Source organism: Populus euphratica, unplaced genomic scaffold (genome assembly GCF_000495115.2).
Source record: "Populus euphratica unplaced genomic scaffold, PopEup_1.0 scaffold481.1, whole genome shotgun sequence".
Lineage (NCBI taxonomy): Eukaryota > Viridiplantae > Streptophyta > Magnoliopsida > Malpighiales > Salicaceae > Populus > Populus euphratica.
This window is the reverse complement of record NW_011500361.1, coordinates 65,473-87,056: the sequence shown is the minus strand read 5'-3', so window position 1 is coordinate 87,056 and position 21,584 is coordinate 65,473. Positions and strand designations below refer to the sequence as shown.

The 21,584-nt window shown below is 30.3% G+C and overlaps 1 protein-coding gene across 1 annotated transcript in view; it reads left to right on the top strand.

Annotated features, from left to right (window-relative positions):
• Positions 1-3,019: 3,019 nt before the first annotated feature.
• The window catches only part of LOC105114055 (beta-glucosidase 12-like), a 24,051-nt gene continuing 5,486 nt past the window's right edge, over positions 3,020-21,584 (top strand). The window contains exons 1-2 of the mRNA XM_011010467.1: positions 3,020-3,298; positions 3,420-3,489. Coding sequence (XP_011008769.1) covers positions 3,221-3,298; positions 3,420-3,489 — 148 coding nt within the window. The 5' untranslated portion in view covers positions 3,020-3,220. The remainder of the gene's footprint in view (positions 3,299-3,419; positions 3,490-21,584) is intronic.

The window sequence follows — 21,584 nt, the reverse complement described above, 5'->3', positions numbered from 1 at the left end:
AAGCTACGATGGCGATTCGTCTACCCTACAGGTTGCTGTCGAAAGTGGTCCTACGGATAACGTAAGAGCTTGAAAGTACAAAGAAATTATGACCATTGACGCTTCATGACAAGATGCAGTCTCAACTAGTTGAATGCTCGAAATCGATGACCAATGGCAAATGCTACAACGGTTTCTTAACGAACAATATCTCAGCGCATTTTGCTTTGTAAATTAGAGTGTCATTAGTTTTAAGATGACAATGCTTAATTAATTAAGTATATAACTTAATAAATGAAAGAGATAGGCATAAGATGTTGGAGACAACGTGTATATTAAAAGTCAAAGGAAACTTATCCAAACAACGCTAACCTTGAAAGTATTTATATGAGGCACTTTTTTCATTATCAAAATACACTTCACTTTTTATATAATAATAAGAGTAGTTACCTCATAGCTCATGGTTGAATTATTGTTCTCACCATGAAATAGATCCTAAGAATTACATCATTTGGAGTTTTGAATCAATAGAATCCACAAGCTCATCAATGTAATATCATTTTATCTTGCAAGGAGGGCTTTTTTTCTTTATTATTATAAACAGATTGAATAAAAAATATATTTTTTTTAGTTTATTAATTAAATAAATAATGCAATTTATAAATAAGATATATTAAAAATATTAATATTTTTTATGCAATTAGCTATTTTACTCAAATTTTAAGATCAGATAAAAATTTTAATTATCAAAATATCAATGAAATATTATTTATCTTACGAGGAGGATTGTTTTACATAGCTAATCTCCTTATCTAAATTCTAAAATCAGTTACGGTTTTAATTAATTAAAATATTAAATGATAATATTTATTTTTTTTACTAATAAAGGATAATAATTCCTTGTTATTTCCATCAATATAATTTTTAATACAAAAAAATAATTATTGCAATGCCATATATATATATATATATATATATATATATATATATATATATATATATGACATATCATACTAACACTATCATGATGTTACAAGGAGGTATAGACGTAAAATGGTAAAGAATATGCTAACATCTAATTGTGAAATGTTTTTAATATATATTGTGGAACTAATCTATTAGTTGAAAAGGGAAGATTTTAGGAAGCCACCGCCAAGTGGATGGGTGAAAACAAACAGTCTGTTGTTATGGGACGTCCCTACAGAGGCAGCTTCATTTTACCCGCCTTTTTTAGCCTCAAATACCTTCAAATGCTGACAAATCTCAAGTACGAGAGGCTTGACTTGACTAATTCAGCAGAATTTAATTACGATGTCTTACAGTGTCAAGGGAGATATCCAAAGGCACCGCTTTTGAATCACGCTTCATGACAAGATTCAGTCTCAACTAGTTGAATGCTCGAAACCGATGACCAATGGAAAAAGGCTACAATGGTTTTTTTAACAAACAATATCCTGACCATAGAGTAGATCCTAAGAATTACACTATTTAGAGTTTTCAATCAATAAAATTCACAAACTCATCAATGGAATATCATTTTTTCACGTGAGGAGGAATTTTTTTATTTATAAACATATAAATAATTAAAAAAAATAATATTTTTATAATTTATATTAAACAAATAAACAATATAGATTATCACAGATAAAATATATTAAGAGCATTAATATAATTTTTTTATGCAATCAATCATCTTACTCAAACTCTAAGATTAATTAATATTTTTAGTGATAAAAATATCAATGAAATATCATTTTGTCTTATGAGAAGGAAGGCTAGAAATAGATTAATAGTTAATTATAATATTTTCTTAGTTTATATCATATAAATAAATAATACAACTTATCACAGATAAAATATATTAATTAATACATTTTTTTTATACAATCAATCTCCTTACACAAAATTTTACAATCAATCTCCTTACACAAAATTTTAGGTCATAAGGATATTAATAACCAAAATATTAGATAATAACTTTTATTTTTTTCTTTTTACTAATAAATAAAAGGTTTCTTATCTTTTTCATCCATACCATTCTCAATTCAGAAAAACCATGTTCAATTCAGAAAAATGATTATCGCGACGTACATGTATGACATACCATACTAACACTATCATGTGCTCCTGTGTATCTCTTGTACGAGAGGGTGTTTGATAATTCTTACACTCCTGTACCTCTTGCTTTTTGTAAATTTCAAATTTTCTTCTACATGGTTTTATATTTTCATGAATAAAACATCTTTCAGGCTGGTTATTGTTTTGTTTGTTAGGGCTGCCGGTGTTCTTTCGTAGCTACTGGTGGCTTTTCTCAAATGTGGGTGCAGTGCTGGTTTGATGATGTCCATCTCTCAGCTGTGGCTGGTTGTGATGTTTTATCTACTAGCTTGCTAGATGGTTATATTGATGGAAGGTATACTTTGATTGGTTGAGGTGGCCGGCGATGCCTTTCACTTTATTTTTTGCCGTGTATTGGGTGGGGCACTTTGTTGTTAATTTGAGTTTTTTCCTGATCATTGTCAGCTAAAGTTTTCAATTGTTTGTAATTCTTTTGGCTTTATTGTATATGTACATGTGCTTACAATAATATTTTAGAAATGTTTTTCTTTTAGAAATTTTTTTAATACAATTTTTATATGGGGAACTGATCTACTGTCTTCGTGGAAAAGTTGAAAAGGAAAGATTTTAGGAAGCCACCCCGAAGTGGATGGGTGAAAGAAAAGAGTCTATTGTTATGGGACCCTACAGAGGCAGCTTGATTTTACCCATCGTTTTTTTCCTATAACCCATAAACTTATTTTGATCATTTGAAACTTCTTACAAATTATGAAGTAATGCGTCCTCACCAGGACAATAAAAAAATGGACAAAAAGAGAAGCATTTATGAGATAACTTTGTCAAAGTCAAAGAAATTAATCCTTAATTTAAACTAAAAAAAAAAAAAGAAGAAGAAAAGGTCAAGAAAATGCTGCTTGTACACGCTGGGAGCTAGTGCCTATAAAATGGTCGTTCCATCCATGCCATCTTGCATCAAATCTCTACATCTTCATACATTCTACAGCTCTGTAACTCACCATCTCTCCTATCGAGGAAAAGGAAAAGCACAGAATCTCTGCCTCATTTACAAACTTGCGTTACATTCTTTTGTACCCAGACAAACCTCTGTTCCACACAATAAGCCCAAGCCTTTATAATATCCAATCCTATTTATCTAAGTGCCAGCTTCAATACTTGGACTGCAATGGGAAGCATCGATGACTTCAGCCGTTATTCTTTCCCAGATGATTTTGTTTTCGGAACATCCTCATCAGCTTACCAGGTACATACTCTAAATTTTGCTGCTTCTTGTGCAGTAATTAGGAGGGGACAACAGAACATTATTTAAAATAATACTAGATATGTTAATTAATTTTTCGTTATTATTTTATTATGATATGCAGTATGAAGGTGAAACAAACAAACATGGTAGAGGACCAGCTATATGGGACACTTTCACTGAGGAACATACAGGTACCAATCTATTGTTTTATGTTTAATTAGGTTTTATAATTTAATTTGATTATTTTACTATTGTATATTTTTTCATTCGGATTATGATTCATTTAGTAATAATACAATTCTTCTGCACCATCATTTATTATGGTTTGTTTAATAGATTATAGTATAAACAAATGCAAATTTATTGGATAAACCAAAAATAAAAAAATTAGAGAACTAAAATAGCTTGATATACACTATAAAATGATGATAGGAGAGTGTTGAGGAGGTGGTTGATTATGAATTAAAGAGAGAGATTATGTATAAAAATACAAAAATATTAATTTGTGTGGGAGAGACATCCAAATCCAGTAAGTTAGACTTACTTTGCAAAGCCTAAGACACTATTCCATAACAAGATTTTGTGTTAATGGTTTACATGAAAAAGTCTCTAAAGAGCGTGGTGTGATTGCAAAGGGCTTGACATCTGCACAGCAGGTCTCGAGTTCGAGTCAGGACGTGCATCTCTTATAAGAACTTAGGACAGTCAGGATTTTATTCCCTCACCTGGGTCTATAAAATGTGCTTTTCTAGGAGTGGTGTTTCCTTGAATAAAAAAAAAGGTTTTACATGAAAAACAATATCTAATAAATATCTCATTTTCAATGTAATGAGATATCATTATCTATAGGGTTATCCACCATGAGCATTAAAATGCTAAAAAGATAGGCGAAAGAAAGAAAAAAGCAAATTCATAAAATCAATGTTCCAAAGATAATTTGAGCTAAGAAAAACTGCATAACTTGCGATAACAAAGTCAGGCCACAAGGTCACAACTTTTAGTCACACTTTGTGAACCATCAGCCTTATGGTTATCAAGGAAACTAACCATTTCAAACAAGTGTCAACTCAAGCCTAGCTCTAACCATGAACATTACCAGATTTTGTGCCTCCCGTGATAATAGAATCAGTTTCTTATTTTTGTAAATATTGCTATTAATTATGATGGTAAATTTACTTTTTGTTACATAATATTCAATTAAGCCTGACCAAAACTAAAATCATCAATTAATCTCAAATCACACCCTTTATTTAGCATTCTACTAAGTCCTTCAGTGCATATATTGAAAAAACATAGTGATAAAGAATATCCTTGATGCGAGCCCTTTTCTATAGAAAATTCTCTAGCTGGAGAGCCATTCAAAAGAATAGCAATTTTTTTGTCAAAATAAATTTGTGGATCCATCCTTTCAAACATGAACCAAATCTCATCCATGTGATCATAATACCCCTAAATCACTCAATTAAAAGCTTTATAAATGTTATACTTGAATAGATAAACTTTAAGTTTTCTTCTTTTTAAGTGACTAATACATCATTGATAATAAAAAACATTATCAAAGATTTGTCCTTTTTTTTATGAAAGCATTCTTATCAACACCAATAACCCAGGCATAACATCCTTAAGTATGTTAGCTGACACTTTTGAGATAACCTTGTAAAGACTTCTAATGAAACTCATATGTATATGTAGTCTTTAAGGTTGTTAGAGCTAGCCACTTTAAGAAGGAGATGAATGAACTATTGATGCCACGAGAAAGGGAATCAATCAAATAAAAGTCATTAACCATATTAAAGATGTCACTTCTCATTGTATTTCATGCTTTCTTAATGAAAAAGAAGTTGACCCCATTAGGTTTAACAACTTTATTATTATCATAGTATTAAATTGCATCTTTAACCTTGTCAAGAGTAAAACATACTTGTAAAGAAATGATCAATGAAGGCAAAGGTTTCTAAAAGTTTAGTTTCAAGAAAGAGGGCCTATATCATTCTTTAAGAGAGTAAATGTTGCTTGAACGCAACGTCATAGTGATCATCTTCCTTAATCAGGAATAGAATGGGAAAATGGTATAGGTGAAAAGGACAAGGAATTCTTGTTCTTTATTAATAAAAAGAGGGAATGAGTCATCATCTAGTATTTTGATCATTAGAAATCATAACTGGTCTTAGAGTTCGGGTATGGAGACTAGTTGCATAAGAAGAAGGTATGAGCACCCCTAATAAACCTTACATGAGGTAAGCTGTATTATTCATTTGTCTGATATAAATTAAGTTATTATTATATTTTTTTAATCATTGGTTTGTTTATGGTCAAATAAAAATCCTTCTCAGTAAGGAGATTATTATCTTATTAAATAAAAAACATAATCGCTCTAATATCAATATAAAAATTATAAACCCCAGGAAAAATAATTAAATAAATGAATAAAAGGGAAGAAATTCATTCATATGGTTAAATAAAAATAGGAATTCATAAATTTTTTAATATGAATTTTCAGGTGAAATAATTTGGGACATTATAATAAACTCGATACTATTGAGGGTTGGATTTAATGGAAGAGAATAATACACTCAAAAGAAAAAAAAGGCCTAAATGCAAATAATGGAAGAGAATAATACACTCAAAAAAAATATTTGAACTATAAGGAGTGAAAATAGGGAGTTTTATACCCATTCTTAAGAAATCAAGAGAGAAACACTGAAATTTCAAGAACTCATCCAAGATTAAGAGTTCATAGATGGGATAAACACTTGAGGGCAAAGAATTACTAAGAAATTGAACAAGAAGAAAAGAAAGGAGGGAGTTGAGAATCTGCAATTGGTTGAAGATCAAAATCTTAATTTGTATCGGGTAAGGTGTTCTAAACATGATCTTAAAAAAATTCATTTGTAATTTGATAAAGAATTGATGCCTTGATATTGAATCATAGGTTAAGGTTCTTGGATATAAATTGGGGAAAAAGTACTTATTGTTAAGATTAAGTTAATTCATGGGTGTGGTATGTAGTTTATGAAAGTATTGTTTGAAGGGGAGAGGGAGACGAATCTAGAGAGACTTGTCTCCTGACTTTTGATGAGATTTCAAGTAGAAGGATGATGTAATTAGAATAGGGTTCCTTATAGAAATTTTAGATTTGAATGTTAGTTAACCAAGAAAACTGGTCTTCCTCAATTTGGAGATGTAGAACTCCAATTATAGGTTACCAACTCAGACTGAGTCATGACTGATTATGTAGGGCAGTACGACTAATTAGTTAATGGGCAATTTTGACTATCTTAGAGGCAAAACTAGGTTCTCCTTCCTTCAGAGAACTTGTAGCCTCGTGTCTTAGCTTTCTAAGAAGATCAATCTCACTTAAGATGAAGTTTTAGAACTTTAGATATAGTAAAAAAAATCTGGTGAGTGTTTAGATAGTAACAGTTCAAAATTAGACTGTAACGGTTAGACAGTAACAGTTGAAAATTGAACAGTAATAGTTGAAAATTAGACAGTAACAGTTCAAAATTAGACAGTAATAGTTGGATAGTAGCAATTGAAAATTAGGCAATAACAATTCAAAGTTAGACAATAATGGTGGGATAGTAACAGTTGAAAATTGGACAATAACAGTTCAAAGTTAGACAATAATAGTAGACTTTTTCACATGAATACTATATATAAGAATATAAAAGAATTGAGTCATACGAACACTTGCATATTAAGATACTAACTCTGAAAATATATGTGATATATGTATGCTATTATGAGGAAATGAATATATATAGAAAGTAACATATGAGTAATGGATGAATATGGATTCTCTGTAATAACGGCTTGAAGGAATCATAACCAAAAACTTTCTTATGATTCAAGAGGAGCAACCAGGATTGGATCTTCTATTAAGGTAAGTCACGAGAGAGGCGAAGCAAGTGCGGGATTTTTCTCCTATTTGCACTTTTACAATTTAAAATTCTTCTAGTAAATGTAATTACAATAAATGTCGTGTTCAATGTTAATAAAGTCTAGTGATTTACAAGATTAGCTTCGGCTAATGTCATCTGTGATAGGATTGTCAGGATATGAATTATATGATTAGCTTCGGCTAATGACATCCATGATAGGATTGTTGGAAAATGAATTTCAAGATTAGACTTTGCAAGGTCACCCAGTTCGTGTAAGTAAATAAAAGTATTAAAATTAAGAATATACAAATAAGTGTTAAGTGAGTTAAAAGATTTACAAGCAAAATATAAGTTCTCTGTTAAAATTCTTATGGATCAGATAGAAAATTTATACTTCATTCGTATTCATTACATGAGCATTTATATATTCTTTATCAACATAACGGCATGTTCGTTTATGTAACATGTCTATCAAATATCCATGGAGATTATTAGTTTAGGAACCTACTTTGTGAAGCTTATGTAAATCCTTAACTTAAACAAAAGGGAATTAACACATTTATGTAGTATACTTTTGTGTAAACCTTGATGTATTTATAAAAGTTCAGCTTAGCATGTAGCATTTTAGTTATCTTGTAATTAATCCTTTTAAAATATTTCTTTGCATATTAATATTTCTTTCTTTGCATATTATTATGTTGTAAATGCTTTCTTTGCATATTAATATTTCTTTCTTTTAAATTTTATGATATGATGTTTGGACTATATTCATATTGAACCTACTTGTAGGATATATATATATATATTGTGTGGACTACATGAGCTGTGAAATTATAAGACCATATGATGATGGAATTGATTGAGTAAATTGGTAGTAGTAAATGACCTAGGATGTCTTAAATGTAAATGAAACTCTATTAAATTTTTAATAAAAAAATTACTCTTAAATAAAGAGGATGTGTTGGGAACTTTTAACATTGATCGATCGTACAGTCGAACTGTTTCAAAAACAAAACAAACTATCTTTTCATTTAATATCAGAAATACATCTTATATATAAGTTCATAATCATGTATACTAACTAAAAACAAAACTACTATTTTTTTATTTTTTTAAAAATCACAAGCAAGCAAATATTCTGGAAAGGTCTTTTTATTAAGGCAAGCAGAGAGAGGCAGAGAGAGATAGATTCAAAGCAACTTTCATTTGCGTAAATATTATTTATTTGAATATTATATATGTGGGCAATGTTGCAATGTCGTGGTCGCACAAATTAATTACCCTAACTTAAAACACAACACACAAGATAGTATAGAGCAAGCAAGGGGTCGATCCCACAAAGAAGATTTAGTTCAGATTTTTATGCTATACGTTATGCAATTGGGGGGTTTTGATTTGTGATGATCTAAACTATGGAAGAAATTAAACTAGCAAACAAAATCAATTGAAATCGAAATTTATTAAGAAAACAAACCTTGGTTGCAAGCACACATCCACCAACGGAAATTAGAACTGATCCTTGAAACAAAACTACAATTTATATTCTGAATTTTTATCTATTCTTAATATTGGTTAATTAACGGATCCGCCGTATAACTAATCCTAACCAACAAACAATCACAATGTCCGCATTAATGATTTAGTTCAATGGCAGCCCTAAAACTAGATATTTGAGTGTTCTCCCTAAGTTTAATAATGTAGTTCCGCCATAATTATCAAGCTTAGTTGCTTCACAAGTTCATACATCACAACTCCGGTTTTGATATCAAACTTAGTAATAAATTGTTCACAATAATAACTTAGAGTTCCACTCTAGCAATTATCAACAACAATCATAAAAAATATGCATAGGAAAACAACCATACTTATTCATAATATAAACTGAAAATAAAAGGAAGAATAAATCTCACGGTTCTTGAAATCTGAAGGTTTGTTGTGTCCTTGCAACCAAGAAAAGAGCTTAGCCTTGCATAACTATTGAACAACTACTCTTAAAGAATGAAGAGAGCATGATTTTTTTGGGTTTGTAGAGGAGAGAATTTGTGTTTCTTAACTTCTGGCTGCTGCCCCCTTCTCTCCTCTCTCTCTTTCTTTTTATATGCTAAGAAACCCTAGTTCCTAATTTACAAAGTAGTCGTCCCTTAAGTTGACAATTGACATTTAAGTACTTCAATAACTAATTTCCCTAAAAAAGAGAAATAGCCTTGCACAAAATCTTCAAACTCTGACTTAGAGGAGCTAAATTGCTGATATAAAAACTTGGATGACGGTTTAGAAGCTTCGAAACGTAATTTGGACTCATTTCTTCACGAAACCTAATTGCTAGCAGAATTCAGTTATCATCTTTGAAAACTCATATCGCCCTCATCTGACATATGTTTTGGATGAAATTTGGAGCGCTTATAGACCTTTGAGTCAGGAATCCAAAAAAATTGAGTTTGCATAAATTGGACTTCTATAGCTCCAGATATTGAATTTTGAATAGACAAAGGTCAACAGTGGCAGAATGCGAGATTTGACTTTGAAGGATGTGATTTCCATGATCTTCCTATTTTTATTTTTCTTGCATTACATTTCCAGAAAGATATGGATGTTAGCTTTTTATTTCCACTGGAATCATTTCATTTTGATCTCTAGAACTCACGCTCTGCACAAAATATCGACTGAACGTCAAATCTGTCAATTATCTTCAATTTACTCCTTTTTGCATTTTTCATCCAAAAGTGCCTTCAAAACATAAAACAAAGAATATCAAGGCATTTTACATATAAAACATGGACAAAACATTAGGTAAATATGGGTGAAACTATCGAATAATATGGTTACATCAAATACCCCCACACTTAGCTCTTTCTCGTTCTCGAGAAAGGATAAATAAAATTAAATTGAAAATAACCATGATCAATCTCTTAATCTCCCATCAATGTCCAAGAGTACAAGCATTATAAATAATAATATAATAAAAAAGGATAAAATAAATAAAATTTTATGAATTTGTTTACATGCAAACTTCAAAATTCAATCAATCGTCGGGATTTAAATGAAATTTATGCCATGCCACAGTGATAGGTCCTCTCATTGATATACACTCCAACACTCATGTGTTTAGGGTTTATGTGTTTAAATCTCTCAAATTCAATCAAAGAGTATGTTCTACCATAAGCTTGCTTTTCAATCTCATCTCCATTACTAACATATTACAAACAATGCATGAATCAAAAGGTCTTATTTTCTAGTTGTAATGGGGCTAAGGTTAAGGTGAGGTAAAAGAGAGTAAAAGAAAAGGTTCAAATCAAAGAAAGTAGAGCATTCCAAAAAATGATATTTCAAATAAGATATTTCATTGAAGCTCATAAATTTTTCATCTTTAATCACCAATGCTTAACTCCTTTTGATTTTAAGCTCTTTTAACATAAAATCTTAAGGACATAAAGGAACATTTTTTTTTCTTCTTTTCTTTTTTTCTTTTTTTTTTGTAATTTTTCCCATCTTTTCATCAAGCATCACTTCTTCTGTCTTTTCACATAATTTCCAACCATAATTCCATAAAGTATCACAAGTACATGCTCTACTAATCCTTGGCCAAGGGAAAAGGAAAATATATATAAAGTTAAGGCTTATACATGGATAAAGCAAAGAAAAGATAAACAAGCTCAAAAGGGGCTCACTAAGGATAATATGCTTTAGGTTGGCTTTCTGGTTCAAGTGCTTTAAAATTCCTATTTTCTTTATCATCTTCATGTATATTTGTAATGGAATATAATCTCAATAAGATATGAAGCAAGTTCTAGAGATACATATCATTGAAAGAATGCACACTCAAAGAATACAATGTTGAAGGCTCAAAAACTTGTAGTGGTATAACACTATAAAATTAACATGGCATATTCTCAAAGTCAATCCCTAAACCAATTAAACCTTAAAATTTGCATGCATACTCTTTCTTTTGATTTATATCTTTATCTATCTCAATTAATTCTCATACATAATACTCATATTCTCAAAAACCAATGGGAGTTAAAAAGATCAAACACAATTTTTTTTTTAAGAACAACAAAGAAAACTAAAATAAGAAAATAAAAATTCTCCCAATACCCCCACACTTAAAACACAACATTGTCCTCAATGTTGAAATAAAAGCAAAGGAACATAAGAGAATGACAAAAAATAAATTAAAATACAAAAAAATAAAAGATAAGGAAAAAGAAAGCAAATCTGATTTTTCTTTTCGTGTGCTGAGTTGCCTCCCAGTAAGCGTTTTTGCTTTATGTCATTGGCTTGACATATGGCATGCTCATTCTTCATAGATTGGTTCAGCTAACTCTACAGAAGCGGTGAGTTCTGCCGTCCAACCTTCATAGAAAGGTTTCAAACGATGTCCATTGACCTTGAGTACTTTGCTGGTTTCTAAACTTGTAATTTCAACTACACCATAAGAAAAAAATATTAGAAACAACAAAGGGTCCAATCCAACGAGAGCGCAATTTTGCAGGAAAAAGTTTCAAACGCGAATGATAAAGAAGGACTTTGTCTCCAACATGAAATTCCTTTCTTGTAAGCATTCGGTCATGAAGATTCTTAGTCTTTTCTTTGTAAATCCTTGCATTCTCGTAAGCATCATTTCGAATTTCTTCCAACTCTTACAGTCGCAATTTTCTTGCAATCCCAGCAGCATCATAATCCATGTTGCATTGTTTAATGGCCCAAAAAGCTTTGTGTTCAAGCTCCACCGGTAGATGACATGCTTTCCCATAAATCATTCTATAAGGTGACATTCCTATAGGTGATTTATAAGCAGTCCTATAAGCCCAAAGTGCATCTCCAAGGCGTAGACTCCAATCTCGTCGGTTAGGTTGCACTGTTTTCTCCAAAATGGATTTGATTTCTCGATTGGAAATTTCAGCTTGGCCATTCGTTTGCGGATGATATGCTGTGGATGTTTGATGAGTCATATGATATTTGCGTAGCAATGCTTCCATGGAACGATTGCAGAAATGAGTGCCACGATCACTGATGATAGCTTTAGGGATGCCAAACCTATCAAATATGTGAGCCTTGACAAAATCTAAAACAACCTTAGCATCGTTAGTTCGTGTGGCTTTCGCCTCAATCCATTTGGACACATAATCAACAGCAAGAAGAATATAAAGATTTCCAAAAGAAGAAGGAAATGGACCCATAAAGTCAATACCCCAAACATCAAAAATTTCACTTACAAGAATATTTGTTAAAATCATTTGATTTTTATGAGTGATATTACCTGTTCTTTGGTATTTTTCACATGATTTGCAGAAGTGATATGCATCTTTAAAAATAGAAGGCCAATAGAAACCACTTTCAAGTACCTTGTGGGCTGTTCTTTTTGCTCCAAAATGCCCACCACAAGAATGAGAATGACAAAAAGTGAGAATGGAATGAAATTCATCCTATGATACACATCTCCTTACTACTTGATCCACACAAAATTTCCACAAGTAAGGAGTATCCCAAAAATAATATTTAGCATCAGCTCGTAACTTGTCCTTTTGGGATGTAGACAAACCTGGAGGGAATTTTTTGGTGACTAAATAGTTCACCAAATCAGCATACCATGATCTTGTAGAGGAGTGCAACATATACAACTGTTCATCAGGAAATGTTTCTCTTATTGTTTCAGTTGGAATATCCTCGGTCCTCAGTCGGTTCAAGTGATCAGCCACATGGTTTTCGGCACCTTTTTTGTCTTTGATCTCAAGATCGAATTCTTGTAAAAGCAAGATCCACCTAATCAGTCTTGGTTTGGACTCCTTCTTCTTCAAAAGATACCTGAGAGCTGCATGGTCAGTAAAAACAATGACTTTTGTACCAAGTAGATATGACCTGAATTTTTCAAGAGCAAACACCACTGCAAAAAGTTCCTTTTCAGTTGTATGGTAATTGACATTTAAGTACTTCAATAACTAATTTCCCTAAAAAAGAGAAATTATATAATAGGTATCTTATATTTATTAGATATGTTATTATAGGCCTACATTTAAGATGAACATTTACCATAAATTAAAGGTATCTTATATTTATTAGATATGTTATTATAAAACATGCTTTAGTTAAAGAGTTATAGATGCTTCAAGTGCAAAATGATAATATTGATGAAAAACATGTTTTTATATTTTTAAGGAGTTATAGATGCTTCAAGTGCAAAATGATAATATTGATGAGAAAAATACTTTTAAGTACTAATCAAATATATGTTGAAACATGTTTTTATATTTTCATGTGAAATACAACATGATTTTATTTGTTCTTTAGATGTTTGACCATATACAAATTAAAACATCAAGTTCATTTTTTTTTTATCTTTGTTGCACCCTAACAGTGGAGTTCGACGTCCATTCCTGGATCGGGGGATTTATTCCATGTCGGGGTCTTTGTTTTGTGAATAAGGGAGTCACTAACTAATATTATGGTCACTAGAAACCCTAACTGGTCTTTTAGAGATTCTAAGAAAAGAAATTGGTTATGTAAAGGAAATGTATTAGTGCCCCCATTACGCCCCACCTAAGGTAAGCTACTTGATGTTTGGTTTACCTTATAATTGATATGGTGTTGGTGTTCTCTTAATTAGTTTTTGTACGATAGGTTTGCTATGGTAAATGGATTTGGGTTCAAAGTCTAAAAGTAAGAACTCTTGGCTAATATGGATCATACTTTTATAAATGTCTACAAATTACCAAGGAGAACCAATATAGATCTCTTAAAATCTGTGTTTGATTCAAAATAAATTTATTAAGATGGAAATCTAAGGAGATTTCATGTGCTTTAAAATTTCATTTTCCCTTAGTATTTCAAGAGTTTACGACTTATAAATCACAAGAAGAAGGGACAATAATTTAGAAATTCAAAGTACTTTAAAAGCCTATATTTGCCTTAGTGTTTTATATTCTCACAACTAGTAAATCGTGGAGTCAAAAATTGAAATGTTCTTAATTATAATCAAGACTTCTTTCAAGGATGTGTGATGACATATCATTCCTAGAAAATTATTTTACATATTTACCACTAAGGGTTTCTTTATCTAAATATTAACAGTGAATAATAACAAGTTATTCTTAATAATATTTTGAATATTCATCCCTTTCAGATTTCTTTAACCAAGCATTAATAGTGAATAACAGATGAATTCTCCCCAAAATAAATTCTTTGTATTTTTTTTAAATATTAGCCAATACCCTTTGGAGTTTTACAAATATGTTGTAAAATCTATAATGCAAGAAAATAATTTTTGTTTTGTTTATGAAATCCATGCAAAAACACATTTTTGAAATTTCAAATATAAATTGTTTTCAAAACACAAGCATCACACTTAATCGCAATTAAAGACAACAAAAAAACACACACACATCACTTTTACTATGCTCCACTAATTTTTGTTTTGTTTATGAAATCCATGCAAAAACACATTTTTGAAATTTCAAATATTTGTTTTTTTATGTATAAAAAAATTTAAAACATGTTAGGGTATTGGTCGTATGCAATACATAAGAAATTATTTTTTATAAATTGTTTTCAAAACACAAGCATCACAGTTAATCGCAATTAAAGACAACAAAAAAACACACACACATCACTTTTACTATGCTCCAATCGCACATTATTTTTACATGATACAAAACACTATAAATTCACAACAAACCTAATGACATAATAAACAATTCAGAAATTGCAAAATAGACCCCCAAATATTCAGGAATTGCAGAGGAAGACTAATAGGAATGGAGGAAGACTAGCGATGCGTGGGTTCATGTGCCACCACCATAAAAATTCAAGATTAGCAGGGGATCTAGAATAGCTTCCTCCCTTCTTCCTTTCCTCACTAGTGGTTACAAAAAATGTTACCTACAAGAAGTAGAAAAATACACAAGACAGTTGGTTTTAATTTTTTATTTTCTCCTTCTCAGATCTACTCCCAGTCTTCTTTCTTCGATTTAGCGGTCGTGGGAGATGAGGACCTGGTTCGATCATCCATAAAAAAAGGGGCATTGGTGGCGAGTCTAGTCGAGAGAGGAGATGGGGAGAAGCAGTGGCTGGAGTTTCTTTCTCTGGTTCTGCTGGGTGAGGATGAAAGGAATGTATAGTGGTTGGCTGGCTTGTTTTTTTACAGAGGGCAAAGGGGCCACAGCCTACCTCTAGTTTTAGGAGAGCCAAGAAAGAGAGACCATGGAGGCCAGTATATATGGGAGGTTGGTTTATGGGGGATGAGAGAAGAGAGGGACAATGGTGGAATGACTGTTGAGAGGGAAATGCTGAGAAGAGACGAGAGCAGTTGAGTATATTGAGGAGATGAGGGAAGAGATAGGGATATGTGGAATAAGAATAAAGAATGAGTGGCTACCTTTTATTAGCTGGGAGAGTGGGAAGGGAGGTTAGTGTCCGGAGACTCATGTCAAGTGCAAAATGATGATATAAAACCATGATAAAAATGCACTTTTAAGTACTAATCAGTGTCCGGAGACTCATAAAGAATAAAAATCAAAAGGGAGAGAGGGCGGTTTGTTTACTTGTTTTTGGTCATGGTCGGGGAGCAGCCGCAGTGGTTTTTTTTAGAGAGAATAGGGTTAGGGTTTTTTGTTTTCCCTCTATTTTTTTATCTCTAAATTGTTCTTTTTTTATAAATTTTTCTCCTCTTTTGCATATGTCTTGAGGTTTGCTTATATAGAAATCTCTTCACGCGCTATTTAAGGAAATATTGCAATAATTATTGTAAAGATTGTCTTCTATAACTAACATCAAGAAATCATATATCTATGGTATTTTATATTGTAGTAATTATATTCTTCTTTTGCATATGTCTTGAGGTTTGCTTATATAGAAATCTCTTCACGCGCTATTTAAGAAAATATTGCAATAATTATTGTAAAGATTGTCTTCTATAACTAACATCAACAAATCATATATCTATGGTATTTTATATTGCAGTAATTACGTTCCAGAGTTAGCACCAATCAAATCTTATATCGATGGTATTTTATATTGTAGTAATTATATTCTAGAGTTAGCACCAATCAAATCTTATATCGATGGTATTTTATATTGTAGTAATTATATATGATTTAGTAATTATCTCCTTGACAAATTGATTCCTTAATATTAGCCTTGATGCTCTCTGTTATTACCACATGTTCTCTCTCTCTCTCTCTTTTGAAAATTTATCAAAACATGGGTTAAAAATTAGGTAACACCAATGGGAAAAAGCTTTCTTCCCGTCCTTTTTAGCGCTCCCCTCCCTCCCTCTCCCTCCTAGATACCCAAAAACCTAACACAACGCACACCCCTCTCATGCCTACCACCATGATTAAAAATATAGGCGACAAGCCCTGCAGGCCGCTTTAAGGTGGCTGAATAATGGCCGCCCAAGCCACCTTACCCCTTCGACATAAATAGACAGGGGTAGGGCAGCTCTCTCTCCCCCTTTCTCCTACCATGCCACGAATACCCAAAAAGATGATCATTACAACGTCGCACATGTGCGATAATTGTTATGGGTGGTTTGATATGAACTAGAATGTGTTTTTGGCTTGAAGATAGGGGGTGTATAGGCTGTTGGTGAGAATGTGATAAAGATGATGGTGTGGAATCCTCGGGTAAAGGGGCTATGTTCGTTGAAGAGACCTGCAACCATTTAAAGGAGATTCAAGTCTAATGGGTTTATGTTTAGTCATGGGTCAATGATAACCAATAATGGTTATAAAAGAAAAAGACAGAATGAGTTTTGGGGTTGTTGAGGAGGTGGGGCTATTTTAAGGGGTTGATGGTTCTTTTTAAGTCTTTGATTGTAATAGTAGGTATTTTTTTTTTGGAAGGATTGGTAGAGATAGGATATAAAGGGTGGTTTTCGGTGGAAAAAAAAGGCTTCGTCTTGTAAGGGAGAAGGCAAGCTATATGGTGATTTGGGTGCTGTGTTGTTGGCAATACATTGTAAGTCCTTGATTTGAATTGATTCTGGACTAAATTGAATTAATTTAAAAAACAATCAGTGGTTTATAATGGACTGCATTGAATTAATTAGAAAGAATTGAATTAAATTGGTATTTAATTGAAATGAAATGATTGGAAAGAAACATCTAGGACTGAAATGAAATTATATAAATAGTCAAGTGATCCTTGGAATATTTCCTTCTTTTCATATGTTGACTTTTAAATTTCCAATTTAATTCAATTAGGGCTTTCAATCTTGAATTCTCTTTCAACTTAATCCCTTCAATTAATTTTTCCAATTTAGTCTCTTTTCAATTTAGTCCTTCTTTTTCAAACTCCTGAAATTTCAATCGGATTGGTCCTAAAGTCGCATTTATTTTCAATTTCATCCCTAATTAAATCAATTTAGTCATCCACATTTAACTATTGTTGATTCTTTCATTCTTCATTTTTAAAGTAAATTGACTCTCAATTTCAAATTACTTTTTTAATGAAGTCCACCATTGATTTTGAACTTGACTATTTATTTTGAAACCATTTCTAAATTTTAAATTTCTCTAATTCTTAGCCAAATTAAATTAAACCAAGCCAATTATTTTTTTCTCAATTTCTCCGTCAATTAAAACCTCAATTATGACTTAAAAACCCTAAATTTTATTTATTTATTTTATTTTAGCTTATGTTGCTCAATTATTGACCAATTTCAACCCCAAATTTTATTTTTCAATTTATTTTTGTATTTTTGCATTGATTTTCTTTTTTTATGATTTTCAAGATTTATTTGAAACAAAAATCAAATAAAAAAATAATGAAATTATGAAAATTAACTAAACGACATATTTTTTTTAGGATTTTTCTAATTTTTCAAAATATACAAAAAATGAGTTACAATAGTTTTTTTCTCTTTACAATGCTTATAATACAAAGTTATAAAAAGCTTTGTATAGTAAGCTTTTTTTAAAAAATAATGTTTAAAAGAAAATGAATTTGACACTCTTAAATTTTAAATATAGAGATCCAATACTTTGAAGATTATATGATGGTATTATTATTATTATACTGGATAAATTATCTAAGGCTATTGTATCATTTTTTTATACCAATAAATATTCATGGTTTTAGGTTTTCTTTGCTATGTTTTAATTATGGCTCTAAACTTTAATTTTATTATTTTACTATTGTCTCATTTTATACAATATTGATTATGGTTCGTTGACAAATAATACAATTGTTTTGACTTCATAAAATTATTTATTGATAATAATGTTTAGCATTTTACAATAAATCAAAGGGGACTAGGTTTGAATGAAGTTATAGCTCATATTTAGCATCTCTCACTTCTACGTTTCATTTTTTATATTATCCAAGCAAGCTTAAAATTAAAATTATCGGTATAATATTTTACACCTGTATAAAATGAGATTTCAAATTTAAATTTACATCATGTTTATATACCTTCTATCTAACTTCTAAATTTAAATTTAGAATTCAATAATTTTATACTGTGTTTTTATTAGTATAAACTATTATCTATATGAAATATCAATATTAATTAAAATAACTTAAATTAAAAGAAAATTATATATAAAAAAAGAGCTTTTTACTTGATTTCTACTTTAGAGAAAAACTATAATATACCGTATTTAAACTGCCATGCTAAAGTAGTTTCTATGGATTGAGGTTATTTCTCAAAGAATCTGATCATTTTATAAGAGGAAATGAAGCATGAGTAAAAACTTATCAAATAAGGGACATAAGGGCGTACCTCAAAAAATATCTTCCTACTGTAGAGTTACTACAAATTTTACTCTCAAATATATACTTTGATTATTCTAAGAGGAACTTCTATTAAAAAATTTATATAAATTAATTTTTTTTCACATGTTAGATTTTATTTTTGTTATTTTAATCGTTATTTATTTTATTTTAAATTCTTTTTAATTAATTTTTTTTAGTTCCATCCCTCAACATTTAATTTTAGTTTATTATGTCAAACCTGTATTTGTTTTATTAAATATCATTTGTTTTGTTTTGAATTAACTCAAGTTGATATAAATCAAATATATTTATTTATTTATTATTGTTGCTAATTTTTTTTCTTATCATATTATTAAATTAATCAAGCTTATTAGATCTAAGTTAAGAAATCATAAAATCAAACATCAAATTGCTAGTGCGAATAAGATTTATGTTTAATAATTGACTTGTAGATTATTACAGCAATCAATTGAAGAACAATATTAATTAAAACATACCGTGTGCAGAAATTCGAAGGCTTTGCAAAATTTCAGGGGAATGCAAATCTATACATGTATGGATATGTATAGATATCTCCAAGAATGTAATGTAGGATAAGCTAAAAGTTTGTTCTTTATGTTCTTATGCATTCACGCTAACACAAGGCCTGTAATTTTCGTTTTTGTTGACCTTGAAACACGCTTAAGAATTCAAACAAGAGCTGGTGGAACGAGGATAACTGGATAAGGGTTTAGAAACAACGAGATTTTCTAACTTTGACGTTTCATTTTTTTATTTTATCCAAACAAGCTTGAAATTAAAATTATCGGTATAATTTTTTACACTTTTATAAAATGAGATTTCAAATTTAAATTTATATCATGTTTATATACCTTCTCTCTAACTTCTAAATTTAAATTTACAATTCAATAATTTTATACTGTATTTTTATTAGTATAAAATACTATTTATATGAAATATCAATATTCATTAAAATATCTTAAATTAAAAAAAAAATTATATATAAAAAAAGAGTTTTTTCATGATTTATACCTTAGAGGAAAACTATAATATACTTGTGTGTATTTAAACTGTCATGCTGAAATAGTTTTTTGCAGATTGAGGTTACTTCTCAAAGAATCTGATCATTTTATAAGAGAAAATGAAGCATGAGTAAAAACTTATCAATTAAGGGACATAAGAGCATACCTCCAAAAATATCTTCCTACTATAGGGTTACTGCAAATTTTGCTCCCAGATATATAGTTTCGATTACTTTACTAGGAACTTCCATTAAAAAATTCATATAAATTAATTTTTTTATTAAATATCATTGTCTTTTTATCATGATTTCCATGGAAGCCATGGTTGAGTTTATATTAAAAAGAATAAGAATGAGGTGGGTTTTTGTTGGGATTGCGAGACTAATAAAATAAAAACATGAAGCGTACATAATCAAAGAAAGCGAGTGAAGAAAATAGAAGGATTCAAAGATTAGTGTCCCTACCATCTATTTAAATATTTACTTCCCATAAACTCTTACAAATTAAACTGAAAGATTATTCGTATTGCCGATCCCGTGTATAGATACATCTCCAACAATAATGACACTAACACAACCTTGAATTTATATGCATGCCTTAATATATTATATGTGGATTCGATCGTGTAATATTTAACAGATTTACTATAAAACCCCATACGTGCCATAAAAAAACTCATGCTTTTAATTTGGCTATGACTGAAAAACACGTTCAATTGGGATCTGGCTGCTGGATTGGTTTGAAAGTAGAATTCAGCAGAATTTTATTACGATGGAAGGTCTTTGTTTGAAAGTTACGTGATCGAATCTAGAGATGGGACATTGAATTCAAGCTACGATGGCGATTCGTCTACCCTACAGGTTGCTGTCGAAAGTGGTCCTACGGATAACGTAAAAGCTTGAAAGTACAAAGAAATTATGACCATTGACGCTTCATGACAAGATGCAGTCTCAACTAGTTGAATGCTCGAAATCGATGACCAATGGCAAATGCTACAACGGTTTCTTAACGAACAATATCTCAGCACATTTTGCTTTGTAAATTAGAGTGTCATTAGTTTTAAGATGACAATGCTTAATTAATTAAGTATATAACTTAATAAATGAAAGAGATAGGCATAAGATGTTGGAGACAACGTGTATATTAAAAGTCAAAGGAAACTTATCCAAACAACGCTTACCTTGAAGTATTTATATGTGGCACTTTTATCATTGTCAAAATACACTTCATTTTTTATATAATAATAAGAGTAGTTACCTCATAGCTCATGGTTGAATTATTGTTCTCACCATGAAATAGATCCTAAGAATTTCGTCATTTGGAGTTTCAATCAATAGAATCCACAAGCTCATCAATGTAATATCATTTTATCTTGCAAGGAGGGCTTTTTTTTTTATTATTATAAATATATTGAATAAAAAATATAATTTTTTTAGTTTATTAATTAAATAAACAATGCAATTTATTATAAATAAGATATATTAAGAATATTAATATTTTTTATGTAATTAGCTATTTTACTCAAATTTTGAGATCAGATAAAAATTTTAGTTATCAAAATATCAATGAAATATCATTTTGTCTTATAAAAAGGACTATTTTATATAGTTAATCTCCTTATCTGAATTCTAAAATCAGTTAAGGTTCTAAATAATCAAAATATTATAT